The following is an 11609-nucleotide window of genomic DNA, read 5'->3' as shown; positions in this document are numbered from 1 at the left end:
CTTGGGGAGGACCTCCTGCCAGCGAGAGACCAGCAATCCCTTTGACTTGAGGGCTAAGAGTGTGGCCTTCCACACTGTGGCATTCTCCCTCTCCACTGTCCATTTCCCCGGGGATTATAGCTTGTGGTCCTACTAGTAGCAATGCCCCGAGCCAGCAGGTACTGGCGCAGCTCGTCACTCATAAATGAGGACCCTCTATCACTGTGGATATAGCAGGGATATCTGAACAGAGTGAAGAGCTGGCGCAAGGCTTTTATGACGGACATGGCAGTGGTATTGGGGCAGTGGATGGTAAAATCGGGTGACCCCTGGGTGGCAAAGATCTGCATGGAGGGCGTATAGCCAGTCGAGCTGCACGCTGGCACATGCTCCCCGTGATAGGGCATCAGGGGGCTCATTGAACCTTCTAGGCTGGTACAGGATATCATAGTTGTAGGTGGGGATAAAATGATAAAAATTTTATCATTTTTGTTTTTGCCCCGCCATTGGTTGCTGAACATGAAAGCAACTGAGTGCTGGTCAGTCAGCAAGGTGAACCTTTTGCCGGTGAGATAGTGCCTCCAGTGCCTAATAGCTTCCACTATGGCCTGGACTTCTTTCTCCACCACAGAGTGCCGAATTTCAGGGCGTTGAAGGGTACGAGAGAAGAATGCTACTGGCCTTCCTGCCTGATTGAGGGTAGCAGCCAGCGCGAAGTTGGAGGCGTCACTGTCTACTTGGAAGGGAATGGTCTCGTCCACCACATGCATCGTTGCTTTGGCAAAGTTCCCTTTAATGCGGCTGAAGGCCGCGCGGGCCTCAGCTGAGAGGGGAAATGCGGTGGACTTGACCGGGGGCGGGCCTTGTCTGCGTAGTGAGGGATCCATTGGGCGTAATAGGAAAAGAAGCCCAGGCACCGTTTGAGGGCTCTGAGGGTGGTGGGAAGAGGGAGTTCCAACAGGGGTCGAGGTCAGGGCCAATGACCCCGTTTTCCACTACATACCCAAGAATAGCAAGTTGGGTGGTTCCAAACACTTGTCTCTGTTATAGGTAAGGTTAAGAGCTTTGGCCACTTGGAAAAATCGTTGGCGGTTGGTGTCATGATCCTGCCAGTCGTGACCACAGATGGTGATGTTATCCAAATATGGGAACGTGGCTTTCAGTTGGCACTGGTCCACCATCCAGTTCATTTCCCTCTGGAAGACAGAGACACCATTCGTGACACTGAAGGGGACGCGCAGTAAGTGATAGAGCCTGCCACCCGCCTGTAGGGGTGTAGGGGCAGTCCTCCGGGCGGGTGGGGAGTCGGTGATAAGCGGATTTCAGATCTATTGTTGAGTACACCTTGTACTGAGCTATCTGGTTGACCATATCCACGATGCGGGGTAGGGGGTACGCGTCAAGCTGCGTGAACCTATTGATGGTCTGGCTATGGTCCACGACCATCCTATTTTTCTGCCCTGTCCGAACAACGACCACCTGGGCCCTCCAAGGACTTGTGCTTGGCTCAATGATCCCCTCCCTGAGCAGCCGCTGCACCTCTGACTGAATGAAGGCCCTGTCCCCCACGCTGTACCTCCTGCTTTTAGTTGTCACAGGTTTACAGTCGGGGGTCAGGTTGGCGAACAGCGGTGGGGGAGGGATCTTGAGGGTGGAGAGGCTGCAAGTGGTGTCAGTAGAGCGGCTGTTGGCATGGTGTTGGGTGGGATGTGAGGGTTGGTGTGTGTGTGTGTGTGTGGTCAGTAGCAGGGTATATGACGAAGCCCCACAAAACTGAGTATTTCTGACACTGATTGGAGGGAGGGGCCCATCATACTCCATTGTCACACTTTTCAGGTGGCTCTGGAAGTTGAGCCCCAATAGCACAGGGGCACACAGTTGAGGCATGACCAGTAACGCAAAGTCCCGATATTCTGTGCCCTGCACCACCAATGTCGCTACACAACCCCCCCCCCCCCGCCCCCCGGATGTCTGTGGCTTACCGGCCGTGTCACAAGTCCGCAGCGTTGCAGCGGGTCCGGGTGAATAAAACTCTCAGTGCTGCCCGTGTCAAACAGGCAGCTAGTCCTGTGCCCCTCCACCAGGATGTCCATCATTGACCTTGCAAGCTGGTGTGGAGTGCTTTGGTCGAGGGTTACGGAGGCTAGAGTTGAATCACCGTTTTGGTGCCCGGTAAGCACCCGTGGGTCGGAGGCGGGGCAAGGTGGCGCTGACAAAGATGGCCGCCCCCATGCCTCGCACGAGGCGGGCAGGCAAGATGGCAGCGACCAAGATGGCGATACTCATGCCTCGCATGTGGCGCTGCTCGACCCCGCTCGTGGTTTAGACTTACAGACCTTGGTGAAATGGCCCTTCTTTCTGCAGCTGGTGCTGGTAACTTCTCGGGCCGGGCAGTGTTTTCGGGGGTGCTTTTCGAGTCCGCAGAAGTAACACTGCCTGGACTTGCGACTGGCAGCAGCCGTGGTCGATTCACCAGAGGGTTGCAGGGAGTTCACGGACTCATGAGTGGCAGCAGCTGTGGTCGATTGTGCGGCTGGACAGCGTCAGCATTGTGCAGAGCAGCCTCCAGCGTGTCAGCCAGCTCGATCGCCGAGTGTAAGGTAAGATCAGCATTTTCCAGCAGCCACTGGCGCACGTACACTGACCTGATCCCTGTAATGAAGGCGGCTCGTACCAGGAGCTCCGCATGCTGTTCTGCCATTAATCCCCTGCAGTCGCAGGGCTGCACAAGTGTCTGTAGGGCCCAGACAAACTCAGCGCTCAACTCTCCGGCCCGCTGCCGCCGCGTCGCTAAGCGATGTCTTGCATAGACGGTGTTCACCAGCCGCAGGTACTGTCTTTTGAGGGCGTCCAGTGGCCCTTGGTAGGTCGGCAGGTCCCTGGTTAGGGCATATACCCGCGGACTGACCCTGGAGAGGAGGACTCTGTGCATGATAGCAGGCTCAGTCATGGGAATCTCTTCCAGGTACGATTGGAAGCATGCAAGCCAGAGTTCAAAGGCAATGGCTGCTTCGGGAGCTTGAGAATCAATGTCCAATTTATCTGGTCATAAAATGCTCTCCATGTTTTAAAATTGCAGCTAATAAAATTGATGCACCATCAATAACTCTCGGAGATGGGAGGTGAACGATAGGCTTTTATTAGCTGCAAGAGACCACGATTAGTAGCAAGAGACCACCACACAACATCCTGGAGACTGAGCGGGGAGTGGTGCCTCCAACTGCCTTTATACAGGGGTCTGTGGGAGGAGCCACAGGAACAGTCAGCAGAGGGGCGTGTCCAAACAGGTATATGTAGTTCACCACACAGACTTTGTTTATTATGAAATTCTATTTAACACAATTTCAATCTTTTGCATCTGCAATCTGTAACATTATCCAGAGCGCTGTCAATAAAAATCAACAGGAATGGATTGTCAGGATTGTATTTCTGAATCTGTTTTATAAATATCACACAGGTACACTAGAATATTACTTCTGTTCAGTTTTAAAAAGGAACATATTTTACTAATCTGATATTTCCTTCTGTAACACCACCTTGATTTTTCTCGTGTTTTTACACTGTACTGGGCATCCTCAGTACATCACCTCATTTCTTCTGGCATTTCTGGTTCCTGCCCACATCCTTTCCAGTCCTAATGAAGCCCAAAATTTGGACTGTTTATTGCCTTCCATAGATGCTGCTTGATTTGCTGAGTTCCTCCTGCATTTTGTGTGCGTTGCTCAATACATCACTTCTTTCTGATGGGCAAAAAAAAAGCAATCGATAGATCAGAGAAAGTTCCAATTCTTGCCATGCATCTATTATCCTCTTATTTGAGTTCAAAATCAATAATGCTTTGCAATGATTTGTTTCATTTGGCAGACATGTGCATCGTTACGGATTCAATAATACAAGCTATGCATATTTTATAAGGTACATATTGAAAAAGGGATAGATAAATAAACTCTCAAACGCTGGAGGCCCAGAATTTAGAGGCGGTCATTTCCGAGCGCATTCAAAGTATCAATTGGATCTATGGTCAGAATTTATTCCCTTGCCTTAATGTTTCCACATCAATTGCTATATAAACTGGGATTAAAGACAATTCAAAATGTCATTTTATGAATATCCATTAATAATTCACTTTTACACTAGACAGCATGAGTAACTTACCTAAATTTTGAAATTCCCTCTGCTATTCCAAACTTTACATTTTTTTTTAATAAGACTGAAAGTAGAATTTGGCCTTTCGTCCCATTGTGTCAATTCCACCATTTGATCATGGCTTATTTACTATTCCTCTCTACCCAATTTTCCTGCCTTCTCCCTGTAACCTTTGATGTCCTTACTTATCAAGACCCTATCAATCTCTGCTTTAATTATACTTAATGACTTGGGCTCCACAGCTGTCTGTGGCAATGAGTTCCTGAGATTCACCAACCTCTGGCTACAGAATTGTTTTCCTCCTCAAGTCAAGTCAACTTTTATTGTCACTTCGACCATAACTGCTGGTACAGTGCATAGTAAAAATGAGACAACGTTTTTCAGGACCATGGTGTTACGTGACACAGTACAAAAAACTAGACTGAACTATGTAATAAAAAAAAACAGAAAGCTGCACTAGACTACAGACCTACACTGGACTGCATAAAGTGCACAGTGCAGGCATTACAATAAGTAATAAACAGGACAGTAGGGCAAGGTGTCAGTCCAGACTTCAGGTATTCAGGAGTCTGATAGCTTGGGGGAAGAAACTGTTACATAGTCTGGTCGTGAGACCCTGAATGCTTTGGAGCCTTTTCCCAGACGGCAGGAGGGAGAGGAGATTGTATGAGGGGTGCATGTAGCTTCCTTTGCGGATGCAACGTGTAGTGTAAATGTCTGTGATGGCAGGAAGAGAGACCCCGATGATCTTCTCAGCTGACCTCACTATCTGCTGCAGGGTCTTGTGATCCAAGATGGTGCAATTTCCGAACCAGGCAGTGATGCAGTTGCTCAGGACGCTCTCAATACAACCCCTTTAGAATGTGATGAGAACGGGGGGGGGGGGGGGGGTGGGAGATGGACTTTCCTCAGCCTTTGCAAAAAGTAGAGATGCTGCTGAGCTTTCTTTGCTGTGGAGCTGGTGTTGAGGGACCAGGTGAGATTCTCCGTCAGGTGAACGCCAAGAAATTTGGTGCTGTTTACATTCTCTACCGAGGAGCCGTCGATGTTCAGCGGGGAGTGGTCGCTCCGTGCCCTCTTGAAGTCAACAACCATCTCTTTTGTTTTGTTCACATTAAGAGACAGTTGTTGGCTCTGCACCAGTCCGTTAGCCGCTGCATCTCCTCTTTGTAATCCTCTCTGCCATCTTTGCTCCAAAGGGATGTCCTTGTATTCTGAGACTGTGTTCCCTGGTCCTCTCCATGTCCATGTGATCAGGCCTTTCCATAGTGAGATTTCAATTCTTCTGAACTCCAGTGTATACAGGCCCAGAGGCATCAAATGCTTCTTGCGTGTTAATCTTTTCAATCCTGGGATAATTTTTGTGAACCTCCTCTTCAATGCCAGTAGATCCTTAAATAGGGGGCCCAAACTGCTCACAATACTCCTAGTGCAGCCTTGACCAATGCCTTTATAAAGACTACTGCTTAACTGGTGGCTTATAAGGATCTTGTAGTCTTTGCCTCTAATTATTGTCTGTCCTGCAATACTATACCTTCTGTCAATATGTTCTGGCACTTTGAAATTTCTATGAACTGATCTATTTAACCCCTCTTTCTTTGTCAAAATCATGTGATATATCATAAAATTTGTTTTGTCGCAACAGTACAGCGCAAGGCATAAAATTACTATAATTTGCAACAAATAAATAGTGCAAAATAGGAATGATAGACCTCATATTATATTTCTCTCAAAATTTTGCATTCAAGCTTTTGCTTGCCCATGAATAATGGGTCAAAATTACAATAGACTGGAGGCCACCCCCTCATGCTTAGTTCTAAGTCAACTCTAGCCTGCTGTTGTGGAAACAATTGAGACCACACTTCTTGTTAAATGTGTGATTTTCCATTTACCATGATGATGAAGTTTGAACAATGTTGTGTTGCTTGGCAGAAGCTCCCTGAATGTGTGTGAAGAAGAAACTAAGAAACTGTTGTCTAATGCTAAGGAGTTGTCCGCTGGACTTCTTGAGTCTGCCTCCCCATCAATGAGTAAGATTAAAACTGAGTGGAACTTGGTCCCAATGTCACTTTGCCGCTCTGATTCCTTCCGTTTCGAAAGCTGGCAGCATCGGTGTGGACCGAGAATGCAAAAGGTAGCGGCAGGGCGGAGAGGTAGTGTATGGAGGACGTTTTCCGGAAATAAAAGGTGTTATCTGTAGCACACCCCGTCAGCGTACAATCACTCCAGAGGTGCGACTCTACATACATACAGAACGCAACAGATTTCCCTGGCAAACGAGGGCCACGAAACTCGTTCTCGTAGCAATCGATTATCTTGCTCAGCAGCTCTTTCATGTGATGCTCTTAGCTAATTGTGCAAAATATTTGGTGCAATCGCAGGCGAACAGCTTGCACGGATAATGCATTTTGGGCATGGGCAGATTGTTTGCGGTATTTGTTGAGCACGCCTCCGGGGAAGGGGGTGGATTGGGGCGGTGCTGCGTTGGGTGAAGCCGCCGGGGCTTTGCAAAGGGCCAGGTCGGTCAGTGGACCGCCCGGTTTCCCCTGCCCGCCACCTCGGGGGTCGCTCGCTCCCTCGCTCGCTCCGGCGGACAATACAGCCGGGTCACGTGCACTCCTCCCTCCCCGCCAGCCGTTAGCCACGCCCCCCCTCCCCCGGGGCAGTGACGTCAGGGCGTGTGGCCGGGCCGCTCGAGACGAAGTGTGTGTCCCGGGCGAGCGCGAGCCCCAGTCAGCTGGCGGGCAGCGGCGCGCGAGGAGAAGCGAGGCGGCGACAACAACTCCCGGTCATGGACGAGGACAACGACGGTTAGTGGAAAAATAACCCCGTAAATCAATGCACAAGCTTGCACCAGCCGGAGTGGGGTGGGGGGGGGGGCTGCAATCTGGATTGCACCTCCTCCTCTCTTTTCCCCCGCGTTTGTGCTCGGGAGGGAAGCACCGCGGTACAGAGAGAGGAAAAAAAAATCCAACTATATATGTTCTTTTCTTTTAATTTCTCCCGTCCCCTCCGCATCGTGAGGTTAAGTTGTTGCAGGAGGAGAAATCCTGTTAAGTTTCCTCACTCGTGAGAATCTGGAACTGCAGTGTCCAGTTTTCACACCACGCTGCTTCCAACCACGCTTCGGTGGGCGTAAATGCAACTCCCTTTAAACCGGCACGTGACCCGCGTGGGAGTCTTTAAAATAGCCAAGTTTTCAGTGATATTTTTCTGCAGGTGGTGTTAGAAGGGCGAGTCCCTCTGCAGAAGAAGCAAATGCACGTATTGAAGTTTGTTGCATGAGGAATCAGCATTTCTTCCTATTTGTTTTCCGGTGTCTTTTTACCCCACTTCACTTTTTCTAGCATTCTCAGTTTTTAATCTTAATTATGGGAAAAAAAATTCATACAGTAGTGACCTGCTGGTGGGACAAGTGTGGTTTAAACTTTTGCTTCCTTTCATGTGGTATTCAGTAACTGTGAGATTGAACTTCGCGTCAGTCAACTCAACAGCCCAACCTGTCACGGAGCACTTTCACACACTTCTCACATAATGTGACTTGGCCCTTACAGAAGGTTTGCTGAGCATCCAATAAAATTAATTGCATTCTTTTCATGCATAAATAATCAGTTTTAAGAACAATTTTTTGCACAATTTAATTGTTTATATATTCTGTAGCTTGTTTTTGCTTCATGGACTGGTGCACTTCATTGCAAAAACTCCTCCCCTCCCCCCCCCCGGTTTTATTACTATTTTGGAACTGCTATTACACGTTCCATTGATTGTTTTTTTGAGGTGCTGAGAAGTGGTGTTACAGAGAGAAGATGAGCCTTGTGTTGGTTTAGTGCATTGTCAAGAGCTCAGAAGAGAATACAAGGACAGCCTTGCTATTCATAATAGTGTAGATTTTCAACAAACTGTTGGTTTACCATTGATTTTGAGGATGACGATAGGAGCTTTTGAAGTGGGGCAGTTCCACTCTCTCGACCTCAGAAGCCCAGTCAGAATCAAGTTTAATGTCACCGGTGTATGTCATGAAATTCTTTGTGCAGCAGCAATACATGTTAATACATTAAAACCTGTAAATTTGAGTAAGAAATGTGCATGTATATATTTACTTATATATTTAAATAAGTTAAATTAAGTAATGTAAAAAGAGAGGGGGAAAAAGTGGGCACTGTTCATGGGTTCAGTATCCATTTGGAAATATGATGACAGAGGGGAAGAAGCTGTTACTGAATCATTGTGTGTGTGCCTTCAGGCTCCCGTACCTCCTTCCTGATGGTAGCAATGAGAAAAGGCCAGGGTGATGGGGCGTCCTTAGTGATGGATGCTACCTTTGTGAAGCATCACTCCTTGAAGATGTGCTGAATGCTAGGGAGGCTAATTCCCATGATGGAGCTACTTTCTGCAACTTCCACAACTTTCTGCAGCTTATTTCGATTTTGTGCAGTGACCCCCCCCCCCCACCCTGCCCCATACCAGTTGGAATGCTCTCCATGGTACATCTAGAAATTTGCGAGTGTCTTGGGTGACACACCGAATCTCCTCAAACTCCCAGTGAAATGTAATCCAGTGGTACAAGTGATCGTCACAGCTGAAAAACGTCCTTGGTTGCATTGGGTAGCTGTGACGTCTTCACGGAGTGATGAAGAACTGCCTACCCGGCCACTGGATCTCACTGGTGGTCTCTTCCACCTAGTCCACCAAAACTGACTTCGCATGCTACGATAGGCATACTCCTGTCTCCCCGGCATTTGAGGCAAACCGGCTACCCTCTCCTGGTTTAGCCTGCCTGTCAAGGAAGGGTGCCAGGGTGTGGGCGCTGTTGTAGCTGCTTGGAGCCCGAGGTGAGGGCTGTCCCAGAATGGACATGTCAACCCTAGGGGCTTCCCCCCCCCCCCCGGACACTCATGCACCGCTTTCAACAATCTGTGGTTTGACAAATGCATGAGGGTCAAGATGATACCTGAGAGTGGTTCGCAAAAGTACAACTAAAGATGAGCATTTCAGGTAAGGCTTATTGATGATTTATCCATGAACAATTGCATAGTTTAAGTTGACTTTTTACAATGAGAACGTGAGATCTGGCTGGATTGTTGAGCTCTACCCAAGTGAAAGCGCATTGAAAAGATCAGGGAAGATATTTAAGGAAGGTTTTGACAGAGCTTTTTGCCTCTATTACTGCATTTTTGTGTTTTGATTACTCTCCTTGAAGTTGTGTCTCTGAGCAAGGGAAACAAGATCTGTCTTGTCAGAAACAGGTCTAATATAGCATTTTGTTGTTTTGTGGCAGCAGTACCGAGAAGTAGCAAAAATACCCATTAAAATAACAAGAAATACATTAAACATGAATAAATAATGCAAAAATAGTGAGGTAATGTTTATGAGTTGGCTCATTGTCTTCAGAAATCTGATGGCAGAGGTAATGAAATGTTACTAAAATGTTGAGTGTGTCTTCATCTCCTGTGGCTCCTCCCTGATAGTTGAAATGAAAAGAGTGATGGAAAGTTTTTGATGATGGATTGCTGCCACTTTTTTTGAGGCATCGTGTTTTGAAGATGTCCTCGATGCTTGTGTGGCTAGTGTCCGTGATGGAGCAGGCTGAGTTTGCAACCCTTTTGTTGTGGGAAATCAGGTTTGTGGGTTGGGTGAGTGGGCACAGAAGACAAATCACTATCAGTAAGGAGGTTAACTATTTATTTACAAGACAGGTCAGACGTTAAATGTTCAGTAAAAACTCCAGCTAAACTCGGTTACAGGTATTTATCTAAACTGAGCACCCAAAGTGGCAGGGCAAAGCAGAAGCAAAGCATTCACGCAGTGACAAATACTTTAAAGCCTGGACTTTCTGCATTGCAGCACACCCCCCCCCCCCCCCCCACTGTCTATTGCATTCACAGCACCCTCGTCTGCCTGGTCCACGGTGAACCAAGTGGAAGAGTTGCCGCACACTAGATTTAAGCTCTACTGGTGCCGTGTTGTCATCAGCTCAATGGAAGCTAGTGGAAGGGGCTACAGTGCTCCTTACAAGGGCCAGTCCCTGCTTCCCATGGGGGAGTGACTTTTGAAGAGCAGGTAAATCAAGAAATGAACAGTGGCACATCTGTAGCTTTTTCAGTGGCCTCTCCTTTCCAGGCAGTGATGCAACCAGTTAGGTTGCTTCAATGATACATCTGTAGAAATTTACTAGAGTTTTTGGTGACATACCACATCTCCTCAAACTCCTAATGAAATTTAGCCGCTGGCGTGCCTTCTTTGTAACTGCATCAATATGTTGGGCTCAGGATAGATCTTCGGAGACACCAATAAATCTGCAGATGCTGGAAATCCAAAACAACATGCGCAAGATGCTTGAGGAACTCAGCACTTTGGGCAGCTTCAAGGAAAAGAGTAAGCAGTCAACATTTTGGGCTGAGACTCTTTTTAAGTGCTGAAACGTCTAGGCCCGAAATGTCGACTGTTTACCCTTTTTTGTAGATGCTGTCTGACCTGCTGAGTTCCTCCAGTATTTTGTAGATCTTCAGAGGTGTTGATAGCCAGGAACATTGTGTGGGTGTTACAACAATTCAAGGAAGGAAACTGAGTTGGAATTTTTTTTTGCACCTTTCTATGATATTGTGTCATAATGTCATTATTACGTCATCAGAAATGCTTCTTAATAATCTATAAACGTTGTACAATGTCCCACTTGCACATTTCAGTGAAGTGATGATTAATCACATTTGTACTTTGTATGGGAAGATTTTAAAAAGTTCACTAAAATTCTTACTTTTAGTGAAACTTACTAACTTGGGAGTACGAGTTCTGCGAGCCTACTTCTGGTCTTGGCCGAATTCACAGTTTTATCGGTCTGTAATGCAGCGAGGCTTTTGGACTCTTTAGCAAAGTTTTGCAGTCTTGATTCTTGGAGGGTACAAGTGCAGTGGGATTGATGCTGTCGTATTTTAACTGGCATTAATTAGAAAATGCTGTGAATACATTAATTAGGAAAAAATTGTGACTCTGAAGTTCTTCAATTCTCTGGGAAATTCTTCGATTCTTCCATGAAACCAAGAAAGAAAAGAAAGGCAGCAGGATCATCAACCCCCAAATCCCACCACCCCACACAAAAAAAATAGATGTTCAGCTATGCAGTTTAAAAATTATGTAATTCCTGTAACCTTAGAATTAATTTTTTAATATCCCTAATCTGTACCTTGGAAGGTGTTAGCAGAATGCCTTCCAGTCAGTTGTATAATACAGAAGCGGGCCCTTTGGCCTGTCATGTTGATACTGGCCTTCTTGCCAGCTTCTCCATCTTTCTTGCATTAGATCCCAATCCTTCAGTTCCTTGCCTACTTAATGGCCTGTAAAAATGTCTCAAAACATAGCAATTATATCTCCTTCCAGCACCACTGCTCTGACAGTGAATTCCAGATACTAAGCACTCTTTGTGTTGCAGGAGGGAGAAAAACAAACTTTCCCTCAAATCACCTTTAAAACTCCTTCCTGTTGCTTTA

General features: G+C 47.0%; 1 protein-coding gene across 2 annotated transcripts in view; it reads left to right on the top strand.

The window, feature by feature from the left end:
• Positions 1–6776: 6776 nt before the first annotated feature.
• The window catches only part of cyth1b (cytohesin 1b), a 227293-nt gene continuing 222460 nt past the window's right edge, over positions 6777–11609 (top strand). Inside the window, exon 1 of one of the 2 annotated variants that reach the window (XM_059948430.1) lies at positions 6777–6935. In XM_059948430.1, coding sequence (XP_059804413.1) covers positions 6917–6935 — 19 coding nt within the window. In that variant the 5' untranslated portion in view covers positions 6777–6916. The remainder of the gene's footprint in view (positions 6936–11609) is intronic. The other variant, XM_059948428.1, reaches the window with a different exon arrangement.

The sequence above is a fragment of the Hypanus sabinus genome, chromosome 23 (assembly GCF_030144855.1).
Source record: "Hypanus sabinus isolate sHypSab1 chromosome 23, sHypSab1.hap1, whole genome shotgun sequence".
Taxonomy (NCBI): Eukaryota; Metazoa; Chordata; class Chondrichthyes; order Myliobatiformes; family Dasyatidae; genus Hypanus; species Hypanus sabinus.
Note: the sequence above shows the minus strand (reverse complement) of the source record. Positions and strands in the feature narration are given on the sequence as shown.